The following is a 21,334-nucleotide window of genomic DNA, read 5'->3' as shown; positions in this document are numbered from 1 at the left end:
AGCCTACAAATGGGCAAAATCATCCAACACAAAGCCTGCTTTATAATAAACTGTTGAATATCTCATGTGACTTATTAAATACTATAAAGTAAAAAACAGAATGGTTCCTCAACTGCGTCAAGTCAAAAAATTGTTAAGTTGAACCATCGTAAGTTGGGGACACTCTGTATATTCAACGATATGCAAATAATAGTTTGAGACCCATATTATCCATTTAAAAATCAAAAGAATTCTTTAATAGTGGAAACTTTGATATTATTCTGTCTTACTCTTGCACCCCCCAGAGAGAGTTCCACAGGAAGACTCAGATAAGGGACAGGTGCGCTTTCTCCTGGGATGGAGGAGAAACCACTATTACAGGTGGTCGGAGAAGAGAAATGGCTTGGTGCCTACACAAAGGCCTGTTCTTGGGGAATTCAGTTTCAGAAAACATCCATGTGGAAACTGAAGATCTAGGAAACAATTCCTTTCCCTCCATCCAAGGCGTGTAGCCTGGCCACCAAGCCACTGTCACACACTGTCCACATCATGCCTACTTCTTATTAGGAAGAACAACCTGGGTTCTTTGAAACTCCATTCCTTTCTTTATGGGGCATACAAAGCACTATGTAATTTAATTTTTATGAGAACCCTCATAAAAATGAGGGTGATGTGGGCTTTACTGTACTTATTTTTCCAATGGAAAAAGATCAACATTAGATAACTTGTCCAAAGTCACACCGGTAAGTTGAAGAGCAAGTCCCTGAACTCCAGTCTTCTGTTATCAGTCACTACTCAAACATGGTTCTGAACTCTAAGTTCACTTTTTCTGTTTTTGCTTTCTTACACCCCTTCTAACAAACTGAGCCTTACGATATCACATGGTAATAATGTATAATGCTGCCTACGATCACTAGAGCCTTCAATGCTCACAACACTGCAAATGAGGAGGGATCTTTCCCACTTTGCAAACGCTTACGTTACTCTCTTTTCACTTACGGGAGGGCTCATGGGCCACCTGCCTCAAGTTATAACACCATTGCTCAGGTGCGGTGGAGCTGAATTCTGCCAGTCCTAGGATTCAGGACTGTTTGATTTCAACATGCTATGATCTACTATGATAAACTTTTCCTCGAGCGTAGATCCTCCAACAGGGTAGGCCCAATAATGTAAGCAGTCACACACTCACTTGTCTAAAGTGTGGGTGGGTAATGGGAATGGGGAGAGCAAGTGAGGTGCTACAAGGGAGGGGGCTGCCAGAGAGCACCGAGGAGAACCAGGGAGTGCCCATGCCTTTGCTGGGGGCAGCTCTGCTCAGCTGCCTGCTCCTGATTGGGGCTGCAGACCAGGCAGCCAGGCCTTCTGACTGGTCTACAGAGGCTGGGAAGCAAGGTTTTTACAGAAAATCTTAGAACTGTCAAATGTTGGCAGCTAATAAAAAAATATGCTGTGGCTCACACCTGTAATCCCAGCAATCTGGGAGGCCAAGGCAGGCAGATCACCTGAGGTCAGGAGTTTGAGACCAGCCTGGTCAACACGGTGAAACCCCGTCTCTACTAGAAATACAAAAATTAGCCAGGTGTGGTGGCTCACGCCTGTAGTCCCAGCTACTTGGGAGGCTGAGGCAGGAGAATCATTTGAACCCAGGAGGTGGAGGTTGCAGTGAGCCAAGATCACGCCACTGCACTCCAGCCTGGGCAACAACAGTGAAACTCCATCTCAAATTAAAAAAAAAAAATGCTGTAAGCATTCCCATATATTTTTTTAATTGATTTTTAAAATACAAACACACACACAACTGACACACACATAAATTCTGGGCAGGCTGAGTTGGTTGCACGGACCACCGTATCACAACCTCAGAGGTAAAGAGAGTGAGTGGGTGGGCTATTCCCCATCTGAGAAGCTTGTTATTCCACTTAAAATGCCTCTGTACAGCCCACTCTTTCCTATTTCATCTAAAGAAGAACAGGGCAGCGCTGATTTTGCTGATTTGCTGATGGTGAGGCCTCCTGGACTTTTCTGGCATGCTAGTTCTCCATCCTGCACAGAACTGCAGCATGTAATATTATCATCCTCAAAAGTATAGCCCTGGAAAGCTCTGAAGCGTGGTAAGACCCTGAGGCTCCAAAGGCTGTGCCACTGCCTCCAGGTGAATCTACACCTCAGTCTTACCCTGATCTCGTGCTCTGCCATAGCTTCAGGCCCTCTGTCCCCACATCATGTCCACCCCACGTGCATCAGATCCCTGGTGCCTGGCACAGTGCCGGGCACATGGCAGGACTTCCATATATACTGTTTTTTTGCTGCTGAATATAGAAGCTGTATGCATGCCCATTCTCCATGATTCCATCCATCCCTATCTCCACTTGAAAACAGCTAGGAAAGACTTTTGCTGACTACTCAGAGCTCCAGAAGCTACCAAACTAAAGATCTGTTTAAACATTTGTGCCTAGACAGGAGCGATACTTGTGGGTAGGGCCGTTGCCCTTTGAAAGTAAATGTATCATACTAAAGCTGTTATTGGCATTGCTCTGTAACCATAGGTTTTTGTTGACTGATAATTTCACTAATGGGCTTACTTTTACAAATATAATGATAGACTTCCTAGGTGTAAGCACAACTTATATCAGAATAGTAAATCACATTCTAATTACATATTCAAATCTATTCCTCTAATCTTGAATGCATTAGAAATTCAATCCAATATTTTCACTCATTGTGCTATTATGACCAGTAAGGCAAGTATTCCAAACACATCAACTGAAATGGGATCTTATTTTTTCAAGCGATCAATTACTTATATTCGCTGCTGTAGGTGGTGAGCTCACTGTCATCGCGCATCCACTTGAACTCCAAAGGCCAGCTCCCTTCGGCAAGGCAGGTGAGAACAAGGCGGTTCCCTTCCAGGTGGATCTGTGGTAGGCCTGGCTCCGTTTTAAAATATGGAGCAACATCATCTGAAATATTAAAAAACAAAACAAAACAAAACAAAACAAAACTGAAGTACGCATGAAAGTGGCACTCATCTAATTTAATAAATCTATTATTTAAACAAACCTAATATTAAAATGAAAGTGATGGCTGTTTGGCCCAATTAAGAAGTAAATAATCCTTTACCAAACCCTGGAAACATGCAATATCCCAGATAATATTTCAAAAAGCTGAAAGCTCAATGATACCCGCATTTGAAAGCATCTGACAGGTTCATCCAAGTTATTTCCACTTATGGTTAATAGCTTATTGAAGGGACACATCGGACAATCCCTGTACATACAAGCTTTTGGTTTTAACTAGGCAATCTATTTGCGAGAAAACAGTCAAGTGTATGCAGGCTATACAAGAGAAGTTTCCTCTATAACCTTCAATTGGTTTTTAAAAAGTAGGATAAGCAAGATTGACATACATACATAAACGACATGAATCGCAACCTAGCTTTCCTTTCATACACACGTGGAAATGGTCTCTCCTGGTGACTTTCAATGGGATACAACACAGGAAACTCATGGTATATTCACATAATGTAACAGCGCACCGCAGCGAGAATGCAGCAACAATTGCTACACATAGCAACACAGGTAAATCCCACACACATCAAGTCGAGTGAAAGAAGCCAGACAGAATTTTCAAAAAAGCTTATAGCATGTGCTACTATTCAAAAGTTCATAAAAGTTCACAGCCAGATAAAACTAATCTATGGTGTCAGAGGTTAAGGATAAGGGTTACCTCTGAGGGATGGGATAGCGACGGGGGTGAAGGTAATGGGATGGCTTATGAAAAGCAGGTCAAAATTTATTTTCTGATGTGGTTACAAAGGTACATTTACTTTGTGAAAATGGATAGAATACTAGATATGATTTGTCAATGTTTTGTAGATCTGTTTCAATGACATTTTTTAATATGGATGCAGCACACTTGTCTTCTAGCTGTAGCATCACTAATTAGCTACCTGATCCTCATCAGGACTTACAGGTTTTTGTTTCTTTATCAGCAAAATAAACAGGATTATATGACTCCTCATTTTTCTACAAAAGTCCCCAAGATCCACCTGCATAATCAGCTTTCTAACTTTCATTCAGGCCTCCTCCCCTCTCTGCTCACACCGAGCACTCCAGGCACACTTCACTTCTTGCACATTTAAAGCCAAGCCAAGCTCTTTCCTAGAGTTACGGTCTGAATGTCCCCTCCAAAACTCATGATGAAATGTGATGGCCATTCTAACAGTAATAAGAGGCAGGACCCTGAGGATATGATTAGGTCATGCAGGCTCTACCTTCAGGAATGGATTAATGCTGATACTGTGGGAGGGAGTTAGTTATCAAGGGAGAGGGGTCCTAATAAAAAGGGTAAGTTGGGCCCCCATCCTCTGTCTCATGCACTCCCTTGACCTTCTGACTTCCATGACAGGATGATACAGCACAAAGGGCCTCCCCAGATGAACTGCCATGTTGTTGAACTGTCCAGCCTCTAGAACCAAGAGTCAAATATACTTCCATCATTTTTGAATCACCCAGTCTGTTACAGCAGCAGAAAACGGACTGAGACACCTACTGTGGGGCCTTCACACTTGGTCTTTCCTCTACCTAGGATGCTCTGTGCATGCTCATCTTTGCTCATCCTTCAGGTTAACTAAAGCTCCTCCTGCACAATATGCCCTAACAAGTCATTATGTTTATTCCATTTACAATAGTTATCAGATTCTGAAATTAAAGTGTTTGTAGGTTACTCTACAGTACATTAGTCTTGATCACTTCTGAATTCCTAGCACCTAGAACAATGCCAGGAACTAAGGGGATAGCTAATAAATATCTGTTGAATGAATAAATATAATAACACTAATATCAGCAATAGCTAGTATTTATTATTTACTTTGTGCTGGAAACCATTCTAAATGCCTTATATATATTAACTTATTTCTCACAAAAGCCCTACAACATAGATGTCATCATTATACCCATTTTAAGAATGAATAAACAGAAGCATGGAGAAGTTAAATAACTTGCTCAATGCTACCCAGTCATAGGCAGTGAAGTCATGATTTAAATCCAGACAATCTCGCTCCAGAATCTACCAATTCTATATATTTTGACTCCAAATGTCACATATTTCCTTAATACGGAAAATTTCTTTTCAAGAAGTCATACTCAACTTTAAATTTTTGGTAATTTATTTGTGACATTACTAAGCTGTTCTTATAAACTACTGTACATTTAATAAACATCAAGTAGCACATTAGAAATGTTAACACTGAAACTAGTTGCACATTAAACTATAGTGCATAAACTGAATATATAGAATTTATAATATAAATACATAGGTTATTTTGTCACTTTGTTGATCACTATATTCCATCATAATTGGTATATTAGTAATACAATATTACCAACCTCTCAGAAGTATTTATTCATTTATTCACTCAAATAAATAAATATTATATTACATCTATGAGTATGGCAAGAACTTACAGTAGGAGATTTAACCTAGTCAATGAGATGAAATGCAGGAGCTGAGAACAAAAGTGTTGGCAGCACTCCAAACCGTTAAGCAGGCCCTCTGGTGGGAGCAAACATGGCGAGTACCCTTGGGCAGTATGAAAGAGTGAACAGCAAGCCTTGCTGCAGGTGCAAAGAGAGTGACTGGAAGTGGGATGAGCAGGGCCAGGTTGTGCAGGGCCTTGCAGGCAGGGCCAGCACGTGTTCTGGTTCCCACCCCATCGTTGCGTGATTGTCCATGCTGCCCACACCTCACATTCAAGTGTTCGAGTATTAACAACGTGTGTGATCACCCTATTTATAACCTTGTAAAAAGCACTGTCAATATGATGATGATGATGATAATGATGATTAGCACTTACTACAAAAGGACAGCCAGTTGTGGTGGCTTATGCCTATAATCCCAACACTTTGGGAGGCTGAGGCGGAAGGATTGCTTGAGCTCGAGTGCAAGACCAGCTTGGACAACACAGTGAGACCCCATCTCCACAAAAAGTTTTTTAAAAAATTAGCCAGTGTGGTGATATACACCTGCAGTCCCAGCTACTAAGGAGGCTGAGGTGGAGGGATTACTTGACCCTAGGAAGTCAAGGCTGCAGTGAGCCGTGATTGTGCCACTGCACTCCAGCCTGGCAGCGTGGGTGACAGACCAAGACCCTGTCTCAGAAAAAAAAGAAAGACAGCAAAAAGCCTTTGAAGAGGTTGTGTGATTGTGTTGTTAAAAGAACATTCTGGCTGTAATGTGAGAAGGAAAAAACGAGGGCGTGGAATAGTGGGAGGACACCAGTCCAGAGGCCACTGCAGGGATCCGCTGTAAAGCAATAGTTAGGTGGGAAAAAGATTCAGTGATAGATTGGTTATGGATGTGAGGGAGAGGGAGATGTCAAGAAGGATTCTTATGTCTCTGACTTGTACAACTTTATGTTCGATAAACATGCACTGATTCTATGTACCAGCCTCTGTAATCAGCATTGAGAATACAAAGTGTAAGACACAGTCGCTGTCCTTTTCGAAAGGGAAAAGCTTTGAGATAGAAACTCAAAAATTTGAATTTGGTTTTGCAATTGATAGAGCATCATCATTTTAATATAATATACAATGGATTTGAATTAAAATGATACTACAACTCAATTTTTCATGGACTTTATAGTTAGCCAAACATGCCTATACCATGTACAAATTATAAGGCTGGGTACTGTGAGCTGGTAGGAAAAAATGCTCATTTTAAAGAATGGTTTCATATAGCTGGCAAGCAAATATCTTGAGATCCAAATGGCCGTAAAATTATGGTTAGCAAAGACACTAACATCCATTATAAGGAGAAGGGAAGGGAAAATATGTCAACACCCTGGAATTTTAAGCGTTCAAATTAAAATCATAACGACACGTATTTTGACATAGATTAGCCAAGGTGGGGAATAGCACTTCTCTGAGCCCAGCACTATTTACCATTGAAATACATACAGTAGGTCATCAAGTTAAAAGAGGGCATTAAGGTAACAAAACACAAAACTTTGGGGACAGAAAGGGAGAAAGAAGGATCAGTATTCAAGTCTGCACAGATCCCCTGCAAAAGCATTTGATCTTTACATACTTTAAATGGGAAAGAGAACATCCTGAAATGATTCATAAAGAAAATGACTGAGTTGCCTCTAAGGTAAAGTTATAAAACTTTGACCTGGGGAAAAGCCAATGGCGCACATATTAATCTTTGAAGGGTATGTGTGTATTTCAAATAATAATAGACATTCCCTTCCTCAAGAAAATCAGCAGACGTTAGGAATACTTCTGTATTCTAACAACGAACATTAGAAGACCCTAGAATAAATTACTAAGGAAAAGTGAAATTTCCATTTTCATATAGAAAGTGTTCTATTCTTAAAATAGAACATAAATCATTTATGAAAGAGAGAGTCTCATCTGTGTGGATAATATAGGTTTAAGGTCTGCCCAAAGGACAGGAATAGACTTAACATTGTCTCAAGACATCATCATAATTTTTAACTTTTAAGTTCAGGTTCAGCAGGATGTGCAGGTTTGTTACACAGGTAAACTTGTGCTATGGGGGTTTGTTGTAAAGATTATTTCATCACCCAGGTATTAAGCCTAGTATCCATTGTTACTCTTCCTGATCCTCTCCCCGCTCTCATCCTCCACGCTCCAATAGGACTCAATGTGTGTTGTTCCCCTCTCTGTGTCCATGTGTTCTCATCATTTACCTCCCACTTATAAGAGGAGAACATGTGGTATTTGGTTTTCTGTTCCTGTGTTAGTTTGCTAATGATGGCCTCCAGCTCCATCCATCTCCCTGCAAAGGACATGATCTGCCTAGTTTTTATGGCTGCGTAGTATTCCATGGTGTATATGTACCACATTTTCTTTATCCAGTCTATCATTGATGGGTATTTGGGTTGACTCCATGTCATTGCTATTGGGAACATATGTGTCTATGTGTCTCTATAATAGAACGATTTATATTCCTCTGGGTGTATACCCAGTGATGTAATTGTGGGGTCAAACGGTATTTCTGTCTTTAGGTCTTTGAGGAATCACCACACTGTCTTCCACAATGGCTGAACTAATTTACACTCCCACCATTAGAGAAATGCAAATCAAAACCAAAATAAGCTACCAGTTAGAATGCCTGTAACTCAAAAGCCAAAAAATAAGAGGTGCTGAAGAGGTTGTGGAGAAAAAGGAAGGCTTGCACAACATCATAATTTTATGTGAAGATGACACTTCCCTAAGTAAACATTTAAGGTTTTCAGATCCAATGTAAATGTATTTAATGTTACCTCTCCAATGTGAGAATAATCTTCTGCTCATCTAGAAAGGGACCATGACCCATCTATCTGCAGAGGAAAAATCACTCACATGGGCAGCAGCTGGAGCCTACTACCTCATCCTGCCTCTCCCGGCTTCCCTAACATCAAGAAAGGGGGTCTTGCCATGGATTTTCATTGCTGTTCCACAACAGCTAAAATTAAGTCGTATCACCTGAAACCCTTCAAGGGCAGAATGAATAGGAATCAACTATGAGGTATCAAGCAAGTTGAACCGCAAGTTCTTCTTTTGACTCTGCCCAAGACAGCTTCCACTAGGATAATCATCACCTATTTGATAATTTGCCCTTTTCTCCTCCATTTTAAAGAGATAATGAATAAAGAAATAACCTCCACTTAGCAGAAGAATCAACTGTACCACAAACAAGGGGGGTGAGGGGGGAGTCTGTGAAGCCCACAAAGTCCACGTGTCCTGGTAAAGTGACGATGAGCTGTATTAAGCCATCATAATCAGCACCGTCAATCAGGTGCGAGTCCAGCCGGGAGGATCAGAATGCCAGCATGAATGGAGCAATCAGCCAGGGCAGGTTATTACTAAACTCCGCTTTTGCCACAGCTCAATTTCCCAGGGCGACTAATCTTTCAGTTTAAACCACTAATCTTCCTTTCAAAACTTCTTTTATATCAAATTCAAACATTTTCATGCCCCAAGCTTATGAATTTACCATGAGCGAAAAGTTTTATTTTTCAAATTCCAGGGAGAAACAAAAGCACAGGGCAGAATGTATCATTTGTGAACAACTATTCTGAGAAATGTGGGTAGAAGATCCTTTTCTGGTAAGTGTAGTCATTCAAATTTCAGCTGCTGGCAGTTCATTATGTATACCTATTGAAGCCAGGAATTTAATCTCACAGTGCAATGTGCTTTCTTCATAATAGTAATATCAATCTTTTGAAAGACAACAATTACGATTTTCAAATGTACTTCTGGGGTGAGGTTTAAATAGATAAATAGATATGTGCCACTCTAGTTAAATATGCAAATATAGACAGGTCCACATTATGATGCTGTAAGAGGATCCTATGACTGGATTTTTAATTTAATTTTTTTATTTCCATAGGTATTTGGGGAATAGGTGGTGTTTGGTTACATGAGTAAGTTCTTTAGTGGTGATTTGTGAGATTTTGGTACACTCATCACCTGAGCAGTGTACACTGTACCCAATGTGTAGTCTTATCCCTCACCCCCGTCCCACCCTTTCCCACAAGTCCCCAAAGTCCATTGTATCATTCTTAGGCCTTTGCATCCTCACAGCTTAGCTCCCACTTAGGAGTGAGAAGATACAATGTTTGGTTTTCCATTCCCCAGTTACTTCACTTAGAATAATGGTCTCCAGTTCCAGCCAGGTAGCTGTGAATGCCATTATTTCACTCCTTTTCAGAGCTGAATAGTATTCCATGGTCGTACTAATTTACATTCTCACCACCAGTGTAAAAGTGTTCCCTTTTCACCGCATCACCACAATCATCTGTTTTTTTTTTATTTTTTCATTATGGCCACTTTTGCAGGAGTAAGGAGGCATCGTATTGTGGTTTCGATTTGCATTTTCCTGATCGATAGCCATAATTTTTAAAAAATCAAAAAATAGTAGATGTTGGCAGGGACATGGTGAAAAGGGAACACTTTTACACTGCTGCTGGGAATGTAAACTAGCACGACCACTATGGAAAACAGTGTGAAGATTCCCTAAAGAACTGAAAGTAGAACTACCCTTTCATCCAGCGATCCCACTCCTGGGTATCTACCCAGAGGAAAAGAAGGCATTACACGAAAAAGAGACCTATGACTGTTTTAGGACAAAGTCCTCTATCTGCTAAGCTGAGAAAAGGCAGTGAGGACAGGGCAGTTCAGGCTGCCCTTTCTGTCACCACCCAAGTAAATCGTTCGGTTATTAAATGTGAACTAGAGGCGGCGGTGCAAGAGGAGGAAGAGCCGGAGGAGAAAGGAGAAAAAGGACATAACGAATGGTACATACTAATTCCCAAACTGCGTAATTCTCCCTCCAATGAGGAGTTGGCTCTATTATCACAGCAAATTCCCAGGCTTTGTTTCCTTAGCTTATCATAAATATTTCTAAATACTTCCCAGTGGTAGACTTTCAAATATACTTAGATGTACCATCATCTTCTGTCGATCTAAAAAATAAATAAATAAATCACCTACCCAACTTCTCTGTATTTCACCTTATCTCTCTCTACTACTGCCTTGTAAAATAAATATCAGACATTTCAGGATGAAAGGTAGCTACAATTGAAAGAATATATCTCTTATTTCAAACAAAAAAACTAACACAAGTCAAAGATTGTGCTGCGTATTCCTTGATCTCACCATAAAGTCATCATTTTGTACTCAAAAATTTGACTAACAAGTGTGGGATTTTCTCCAAGTAATTTGTCCCTGGTGTCCTCTCCATATTTGAGTCAGTCCATGTGAAAACAGAGAAAGCAGGAGGGTCCCTGAGATTTCTATTAAACAGCACTGTGAATAGTTTGCCTATGCAGTCAGCCAGTGGGGAAGTCAAACTGATTCTCTCTGTTTTCTCTGAAATCAATGCGAATTAACAGCATATTTAAGGGAACTCTTGGGGTAAACCTACACTTCCAATATTTTCCCCTAAGAAACCATTCAAGCTTCCAGTGAGATTAATCCACAATTGAAGCTGATGGTAGAAACATAAATGGCTATATTTATGTACTAGTTTTATCTCGCACTGTGCTAATCTATTTCAGTATATAAATTAATAAGACACAGTGGGATAAATACAATTCCCCTGTTTCTCCAAACTGAAATAAGCTTCCAGTTCTCCAATATTTTACTTCAAAGTAGAAGTATATTGAACTGTCATTTCTATGGTTTTTTTTTTTTTTTTTGAGACGGAGTCTCGCTCTGTCGCCCGGGCTGGAGTGCAGTGGTGCGATCTCGGCTCACTGCAAGCTCCGCCTCCCGGGTTCACGCCATTCTCCTGCCTCAGCCTCCCGAGTAGCTGGGACTACAGGCGCCCGCCACCGCGCCCGGCTAATTTTTTGTATTTTTAGTAGAGACGGGGTTTCACCGTGTTAGCCAGGATGGTCTCGATCTCCTGACCTCGTGATCCGCCCGCCTCGGCCTCCCAAAGTGCTGGGATTACAGGCGTGAGCCACCGCGCCCGGCCCCCATTTCTATGGTTTGTAGTGAAAAACTATGACCAACCAAAATAAGAGTAAAGTTATCAGAAATAACCAATATGGCACAATATTTCTTTCAAAGATTCTTTCGAATAAACTTAAGAAATCAACCCTGATTAAATAAAAAACTGAAAGGTCCAAGAAAAGAAACTCAAATATGATTTACCTTCTCCTGCTTATCCTTTTGCTGGTGAGTTTATGGCAAATAGGTACTGCCATAAAAACTGAGATGTAACAGATATCCACATGGTGAAGGTTTAATTTTACATCAAGAAATTACATGAGAAAAGAACTTGAAAGGACATCTAAGTTCAACCAAAGCTCATTGATTTTAGCAAAGTTACAAACCATGGAGGTTTCTCAAGAAGTAATAATATGTGATTTGATTTTAGAGCAAGTACTTTGGAGCCCTGGGTTCAAATCCCAGCTCTATGCCAGGTGTGATGGCTCCTGCCTATGATCCCAGCACTTTGGGAGGCTGAGGTGGGCGGATCACCTGAGGTTAGGAGTTTGAGACCAGTCTGGCCAACATGGCAAGACCCCATCTCTACTAAAAACACAAAAATTAGCTGGGCATGATGGTATGTGCGTGTAGTCCCAGCTACCTGTGAGTCTGAGGCAGGAGAATCGCTTGAACCCAGGAGGCAAAGGTTGCAGTGAGCCAAGATCGTGCCACTGCACTCTAGCCTGGGTGAGGGAGTGAGACTCTGTCTTGCCGGGGGGGTGGGGGGGGAAGGCTGGGCACCGTAGCTCATGCCTATAATCCCAGCACTTTGGGAGGCTGAGGTGGGCAGATCATAAGGTCAGGAAATCGAGACCATCCTGGCTAACACAGTGAAACCCCGTCTCTACTGAAAATACAAAAAATTAGCCGGCTATGGTGGCACATGCCTGTAATCCCAGCTACTTGGGAGGCTGAGGCAGGAGAATCATTTGAACCCGGGAAGCAGAGACTGCAGTGGGCAGAGATCACACCACTGCGCTCCAGCCTGGGCAACAGAGTGAGACTCTGTCTCAAAAAAAAAAAAAAAAAAGCAAAAAGAAAAATCCCAGCTCTCCCCTGACTAGCTCTGTGATCCTGGACAGCCTACTTAACCCCTATGTCTGGGTTTCTCAATCAACAAAGCAATAGCACCAACTTCTTCAAGAGCAGCAGTTCTCAAAGTTTTTGGCCTCAGGATCCCTTTGCAACATACAAAAAAATTAAGGACACCTAAATTCTTGTTTATGTGACTTATTTCTTTCCGTATTTATCATATTAGAGAGTAAACCTGTGAACTTTAAAAAGTTATTAATTCCTTAAAAAATAAAAGTCATTACATTATTAATACAAAAGACATTTATGAAAAATAACTATATTATCCAAAAGAAAACTAAAAATTCTTAAGACTGGCACTGTTTAACCCTTTTTCAAATTTTTACAGTGTCTAGCGTAATAAAGGACAATTAGATTCTCACACCTGCTTCTGCATTTAGTCTCTTGTAATATGTTGTTTCAGTTAAAGGATATTAATAAAATACAGCCTCCCAGATACATGGCTGGAAAGGAGGGGAGTATTTTAATTGCCTTTTCAAATAGCTGTGAATATTTTTGTTAATACTGTAGTAAAACTAAACAAGTGTCAGTTTCATAAAGCTTAGTTGCAACGCGGACTCTGAAACCCCATAAATGACACTTTGGTGCTTTGTTACATTAACATCTTTTAGACTGTCCTGCACTTGGAATGGATCTTTTCCATACGCATGGCTTTCCTGGTTCGCTGAGCGACGCAGACCTTCCAAACGTTGACACGTTTCATTATACAATGTAAAAAATATCACAAATTAATACAGCTACCTAACTCATCAGACACCTCCTTAAACAATGCGAAAGTGTCAAGCTCATGGTGGGCATATTCAAGGTTTCCAAAACGCTAATTTTTACTTATGAGCTCAATTTTTATCTTTAGCCACAAATACTGTCAGTTGTTTTCATCGATGCGACAAGCTTATTTTCTTCATTTTCAAGAAAATCCTGCAAAATACCCAAGTCTAAATTACTATAGTTTTTCTGTCAGTCACTACTTCAAGTAAAAATAGGGTGCCATGCAAAAAAGCAGCCAGTTCGGCTCCCAGCTCGGACAACCTCCCAAATCCTTTGCCTTGAGACAACTAGCACATTTTGGGGTACAGCAGAAGAGTTTATATGGAATTCACATTTCGACACAGAATATTTTAATAATTTTATTTGAGTCAAAGCTTAATAGAATTAATAATTTTTACTACTTTAAGACTATCTTTGAGAGAGCTAGATTTTGGTTTTTACTCATAGGTGTGTGGCACGGATGAGTAACATGCCAGCTGGGGTAGTTTGGCACCACTGCCTCGGGGTACGCGCTCAGGTGCCAGAAGTTTTCTCACGACTGCTTTTAAATCATTGCCAAAAGCTCAACAAGGGGAGAAAGTACAAAGGTCTATTCTGATGAAATGATTTTGGCCTTGTGGCCGCCCCCTGCAAAGGGGCTCAGGGTCTGCCACAGGTTCTTGAACCACACTTTGAGAACTGCTGCTCTAGACTTGTCTCAAGGATTAAATTATCCAATGTGTGCAGAATGCTTATGCCAGCACCTGCTAAAAAAGCACAATCTACGTCTTAGTTCCCATTAAAACATGTTGTCACAGAATGAAATTGAATCTTCCTACAGAATGCTGAATCTTGAACTTCATCCACAACACATTTACTTTTGGCTTTCTAAATAACACACATAAATCAGGCTACCATCTTAAATGTCAATAACTATTAAGCCAAAGAAGTTGTTCAATTTAAAGAAAAGAAAGCATTCATATTTTCAATTACTTCAGAATTCTGGAGAAGTCTAGATATTGATTTAATTATTTGCTCTGTCATTCAACAAATATATCTTAAATACCTAGTAAACGTCTATGAAATGGAAACACAAATGAGAATTTTGAAAAAGGAACACAGAATACGATCACACCTTCATGGAGCTTATCTTCTAGTTCAGGGAGATAAACAGGAAACAAAGAAAATATATAGTATAGTCGGTTTTACTAATGCACATATTTCTTTTATTCAAATTACTTCATACGTGGTTGAGAGATAGGAACTGATATTTGTATAACACAGAAGTTGTAGTGATTTATGTATGATTTCCCCCTGGAATATTAAGGATCTAAGGTGCTTATGAAAAAGCTTTATCACTGAACCCAAAGGTGAGCCTTAAAATAAAAGGAAATGATCAGTAGCAGCAGCACAACAAATAACAATTTTAAAAACTAAAAAAAAAAAAAGTGCCTTCCTTTGTGTAGTGCAGGTAGTGACTAGTGGCCAGTTTAGGGGCTTCACAAACCACTTCACTGTCTACGACATTACACTATTGAGAGAAGTTGAAGGTGCATCTTGGAAGCCCTTTCTCTTTTTATCAAAACAGCAAATCAATGAAGAAAGTTACTAGTAGTATTATTTCTTTATTAGTGTCCTGATTGCAAAATTCCATAGATTTTTGAAGGTTTGTACATAACACTTTTTTCATAAGTTGTGTTATTTTGGTTTATGATTTCACAGATTTTTTTTCCAGGAAGACACATACAGAATAATAACAGAAACACCTTTATATAATGTAATGATAATGCTATAGAAAAAATAAAAGGAAGAAGAGGAAAAAAGAAATCTGGGGAAGAAGTGGCAATTTTCAACAAGGAAGATTGTTTTAAAAAGGCCTCGTTGAGAACGGGGTATCTGAGTAAGAAAGGGAAGGAGCTGATGAAGGGACTCATGCACTCAGTTTTCCTGACAGCAGGAAAAGCAAGTACAAAGTCGCTGATGTGGGAGTCAGTCCAGTGTGTTCTAAGACCAGTAGTGAGACCAGGGTGGATGAAGTGCAGTGAGTGCGGGGGATGACAGATGAGGGTAAAAAGTAAGAGCAAGAAGTCTTATGGGACCCTGGACTTATAAGGGACAATGGAAGCCAATGGGGAAATTTTAGCAAAAGTTGGATAAGTTCTGACTTCACTACCTCACTCCGCACTCAACCCTGATGCAATTGGGCTACAAGTGCTGAAGCTGGGAGACCACTCAGGAGGCCATCTTGTTAATCCACATGACAAAGGACAGTCATTTGGTAAACTGGTTGCAGTAAAGGTGGCAATAGTTGATCAGACCTGGGGCCTAAGGGTGAAGCATAACAGAAAAATAAGAATCAATGATGATACCAAGATTTCTGGCCAGAAAAACCAGAAAGATGTAGTTGTCATTTCCCGAAATGGGAACTCATGATGGAAGGAGCTGGCTCAGAGGAAAAGAACAAGAGCTCAGTGTTGAACTTAGGATGTTTGAAATACGCACTAGACATCCACACAGAGCTGTTAAATTAGCAGTTAGATTCATGCAGTATATGTTATTTTCACAAAAATGCAAAATTAACACCTTAGAAATTAATATCTTTCAAAAGTAACATCTGGAATTAGATAATTGGATCATTCCAAATCATAAATTTTATCTTAAAAAATCATCAATTTAAAAAAATAAACTTTTGTCAAAGACATGAAACATACAAATTAAGTGAACCAAAACAACTTAATTTGATCAGAAGTTAAAATTTAAATGTCCTAGACTATTTCAAAAACAAACCTAAAAATAGAAATCACCTTATCTAAAATAAAGATTTGCAAAAGCTATGAAATAATTTTACTCTGAAACATTTTAATTCTCATTTTCTTATCAAGCATACCCAGTTGGTATGTCAAATCTAATTACGTAATCACACATAGTGAAAATTACTCTGGAAAAAAAAAAGGAAAATTAAATAGTGGGTGACATTTCTATTATTCAAGAGAGAAAAACGTACTACCTAAATATATAATGGAATCAATAATTTAGGTGCAACATTTTAAACCATTAAGCTGTTCTTTAGCTTCCTTCCAATAAGAAGGAAAAGTCAACATTATTAGTAAACAGGAAGGTCTTCCATGCCTGAGCAATGAAGTAGATGAGACTCAGCAGTTCACTGACGACTGTGGGCATTTTTTCCTTGAGAATATTTTTCCTTAAGTGAAACATTATTTCTTCAAAGCATAAAACAATCTTATAAGCACTGAGCTATGTATGCTTTCTCCTTACAGATAGAATTCTACAGTAAAAACTTCCGGACAGCCTAAAATTCCACAATATATCCCTTTGGATTATTTAACTGTTCTTTCAAATGCCAAAACCACAAGGTGGAAAAAAATTACATTATACAGTAGACATCACACCTAGTGTGTGTGTGTGTGTGTGTGTGTGTGTGTTTCTTGTTTTTTTTTTTCCTCAACTGCTATAGGCCATTAATCAAGATAGAAAACATCCTAGACTAGTAAACAAACCTAAACAAAATTAAAAGAACTAAATTTATACAGAGTGTATCCTCTGGCCATAGTATTAATAGAATAAAACTAGAAAACAAAAACCAAAAGACAACAGGAAAATCTCCAAAGACCTGGAAACTGAATGACAGAATTTTTAAAAATAAACAAGTCAGAGAAAAAGTGTTTGGGGCTGGACACGGTGGCTCATGCCTGTAATCCTAGCACTTTGGGAGGCCAAGGTGGGCAGATCACCTGAAGTCGGGAGTTCAAGACCAGCCTGACCAACATGGAGAAACCCTGTCTCACCTAAAAATACAAAATTAGCCTGCCGTAGTGGCACATGCCTGTAATCCCAGCTACTCTGGAGGCTGAGGCAGGAGAATCACTTGAACCCAGGAGGTAGAGGTTGCAGTGAGCCGAGATCACACCATTGCACTCCAGCCTGGGCAACAAGAGCAAAACTCTGTCTCAAAAAAAAAAAAAAAAAAAAAAAAGAAAGAAAAGAAAAAGAAAAAGTCTGGAATTAAATAAAAAATATATAAAACAATGAAAATATACAAAACAATGAAAATAAAGCATATCAAAATATGTGTGAGATGCAGCTAAAGAAGTGTTGAGAGGACAATTTATAGCACTAAAATGCTTACATTAGAAAGAGGAAAAGCCTGAAGTCAATAACCCACCTTCCTACCTCAAAAAAAGGAAAATTAAAATAAATTTAAGGAAGAAAATAATAAAGGTAAGATCAGAATCAGTAAAAAGGGACAGAGAAAAGTAATACAAGGACCAGATGGATTCACAGCCGAATTCTACCAGAGGTACAAAGAGGAGCTGGTACCAATCCTTCTGAAACTATTCCTATCAATAGAAAAAGAGGGAATCCTCCCTAACTCATTTTATGAGGCCAACATCATCCTGATACCAAAGCCTGGCAGAGACACAACCAAAAAAGAGAATTTTAGACCAATATCCTTGATGAACATCGATGCAAAAATCCTCAATAAAATACTGGCAAACGGAATCCAGCAGCACATCAAAAAGCTTATCCACCATGATCAAGTGGGCTTCATCCCTGGGATGCAAGGCTGGTTCAACATATGCAAATCAATAAAGGTAATCCAGCATATAAACAGAACCAAAGACAAAAACCACATGATTATCTCAATAGATGCAGAAAAGGCCTTTGACAAAATTCAACAACCTTCATGCTAAAAATTCTCAATAAATTAGGTATTGATGGGACATATCTCAAAATAATAAGAGCTATCTATGGCAAACCCACAGCCAATATCATACTGAATGGGCAAAAACTGGAAGCATTCCCTTTAAAAACAGGCACAAGACAGGTATGCCCTCTCTCAGCACTCCTATTCAACACAGTGTTGGAAGTTCTGGCTAGGGCGATCAGGCAGGAGAAGGAAACAAAGGGTATTCAATTAGGAAAAAAGGAAGTCAAATTGTCCCTGTTTGCAGATGACACGAATGTATATCTAGAAAACCCCATCATCTCAGCCCAAAATCTCCTCAAGCTGATAAGCAACTTCAGCAAAGTCTCAGGATACAAAATCAATGTACAAAAATCACAAGCATTCTTATACACCAATAACAGACAAACAGAGAGCAAAATCATGAGTGAACTCCCATTCACAATTGCTTCAAAGAGAATAAAATACCTAGGAATCCACCTTACAAGGGACGTGAAGGACTTCTTCAGGAGAACTACAAACCACTGCTCAATGAAATAAAAGAGGATACAAACAAATGGAAGAACATTCCATGCTCATGGGTAGGAAGAATCAATATCGTGAAAATGGCCATACTGCCCAAGGTAATTTATAGATTCAATGCCATCCCCATCAAGCTACCAATGACTTTCTTCACAGAATTGGAAAAAACTACTTTAAAGTTCATATGGAACCAAAAAAGAGCCCGCATCGCCAAGTCAATCCTAAGCCAAAAGAACAAAGCTGGAGGCATCATGCTACCTGACTTCAAACTATACTACAAGGCTACAGTAACCAAAACAGTATGGTACTGGTACCAAAACAGAGATATAGATCAATGGAACAGAACAGAGCCCTCAGAAATAATGCTGCATGTATATCTACAACTATCTGATCTTTGACAAACCTGAGAAAAACAAGCAATGGGGAAAGGATTTCCTATTTAATAAATGGTGCTGGGAAAACTGGCTAGCCATATGTAGAAAGCTGAAACTGGCTTCCCTTCCTTACACCTTATACAAAAATTAATTCAAGATGGATTAAAGACTTAAATGTTAGACCTAAAACTATAAAAACCCTAGAAGAAAACCTAGGCAATACCATTCAGGACATAGGCATAGGCAAGGACTTCGTGTCTAAAACACCAAAAGCAATGGCAACAAAAGCCAAAATTGACAAATGAGATCTAATTAAACTAAAGAGCTTCTGCACAGCAAAGAAACTACCATCAGACTGAACAGGCAACCTACAGAATGGGAGAAAATTTTTGCAACCTACTCATCTGACAAAGGGCTACTATCCAGAATCTACAATGAACTCAAACAAATTTACAAGAAAAAAACAAACAACCCCATCAAAAAGTGGGCGAAGTATATGAACAGACACTTCTCAAAAGAAGACATTTATGCAGCCAAAACACACATGAAAAAATGCTCATCATCACTGGCCATCAGAGAAATGCAAATCAAAACCACTATGAGATATCATCTCACACCAGTTAGAATGGCGATCATTAGAAAGTCAGGAAACAACAGGTGCTGGAGAGGATGTGGGGAAATAGGAACACTTTTACACTGTTGGTGAGACTGTAAACTAGTTCAACCATTGTGGAAGTCAGTGTGGCGATTCCTCAGGGATCTAGAACTAGAAACACCATTTGACCCAGCCATCCCATTACTGGGTATATACCCAAAGGACTATAAATCATGCTGCTATAAAGACACATGCACACGTATGTTTATTGCGGCACTATTCACAACAGCAAAGACTTGGAACCAACCTAAATGTCCAACAACGATAGACTGGATTAAGAAAATGTGGCACATATACACCATGGAATACTATGCAGCCATAAAAAAGGATGAGTTCATGTCCTTTGTAGGGACATGGATGAAACTGGAAACCATCATTCTCAGCAAAATATCACAAGGACAAAAAACCAAACACCCCATGTTCTCACTCATAGGTGGGAATTGAACAATGGTAACACATGGACACAGGAAGGGGAACATCACACACTGGGGACTGTTGTGGGGTGGGGGGAGGGGGGAGGGATAGCATTAGGAGATATACCTAATGCTAAAAGACGAGTTAATGGCTGCAGCACACCAACATGGCACATGTATACATACGTAACAAACCTGCACGTTGTGCACATGTACCCTAAAACTTAAAGTATAATAATAAAATAAAATTTAAATAAATAAATAAATAAATTGATAAGAAAGCTGGATCTTTGAGAAAAAAACTGATAAACCTCTAGCAAGACTAAAATAAATAAAAAGAGAGAAGACACAAATCATCAACACCAACAATGGTATCACTGCAGATCTTGAAGTCATTAAAAAAAGAATACTATGAACAACTTTAAGCTCACAAATTTAACAGCTTGGAAGATAAAAACCCATTCCTAGAAAACTACAAACTACTAAAATTCAGCCAAAATGAAATATTAATAGATAGTCCAAATAGTCCCATAAGCAATTAAAGAAACTGAATTTATAATTTAAAAGCTTCTCAATAAAAATTCTCCAGACCCAGATGATTTCACTGGAGAATTCTACCAAACATTTAAAGAAGAATTAACACCAATGTACACAATTTTGTCCAGAAAACAGAAGAGAAAGAAACATCTCCCAATTCATTTATTGAAGGCTATTACTACCTTGATACAAAATCTTGACAAATACAAAAAAGTAAACTATAGACCAGTATCTCTCATAAACTTAGACCCAAAAATCTTCAACAAAATATTAGCAAATCAAATACAGTAATGTATTAAAATAACATATATGCAACTAAGTAGAGTGTCTTCTAGGTATGTAAGGCTGGTTCAACATTCCAAAAAAAAAAAAAGAAAGAAAGAATCTACCACATCAATGGGATAAGGAAAAAAATTAGGTGAGCTATCAATTGAGGCAGAAAAAACATTTGACAAAATACAACATTCATGATCTTAAAAACTATTCACCGAATTAGGAATAGAGAGGAGTTTTGTCAATCTTATTTAAAAATCAATTTTTAAAAACCTACATTGGCCAGGCACGGTGGCTAATGCCTGTAATTCCAGCACTTTGGGAGGCTGAGATGGGCGGATCATGAGGTCAGGAGATCGAGACCATCCTGGCTAACACGGTGAAACCCTGTCTCTACTAAAAAGACAAAAAATTAGCTGTGCGTGGTGGTGGGCGCCTGTAATCTCAGCTACATGGGAGGCTGAGGCAGGAGAATGGCATGAACCCGGGAGCTTGCAGTGAGCCAAGATTGCGCTGCTGCACTCCAGCCTAGG

General features: G+C 39.3%; 1 protein-coding gene across 4 annotated transcripts in view; it reads right to left on the bottom strand.

Annotated features, from left to right (window-relative positions):
- Positions 1-21,334, bottom strand: part of SDK1 (sidekick cell adhesion molecule 1) — a 963,741-nt gene that overhangs the window by 642,734 nt on the left and 299,673 nt on the right. For 2 of the 4 annotated variants that reach the window (XM_063605603.1, XM_063605604.1), the window contains exon 1: positions 2,780-3,407. In XM_063605603.1, coding sequence (XP_063461673.1) covers positions 2,780-2,823 — 44 coding nt within the window. In that variant the 5' untranslated portion in view covers positions 2,824-3,407. Of the gene's footprint in view, positions 1-2,779; positions 3,408-21,334 lie in introns of those variants that run through there. The other 2 variants (XM_034963556.4, XM_063605602.1) reach the window with 2 other exon arrangements.

This window comes from Pan paniscus, chromosome 6 (assembly GCF_029289425.2).
Source record: "Pan paniscus chromosome 6, NHGRI_mPanPan1-v2.0_pri, whole genome shotgun sequence".
In the NCBI taxonomy this organism is placed as follows: domain Eukaryota; kingdom Metazoa; phylum Chordata; class Mammalia; order Primates; family Hominidae; genus Pan; species Pan paniscus.
This window is presented reverse-complemented; position numbering and strand designations above follow the sequence as displayed.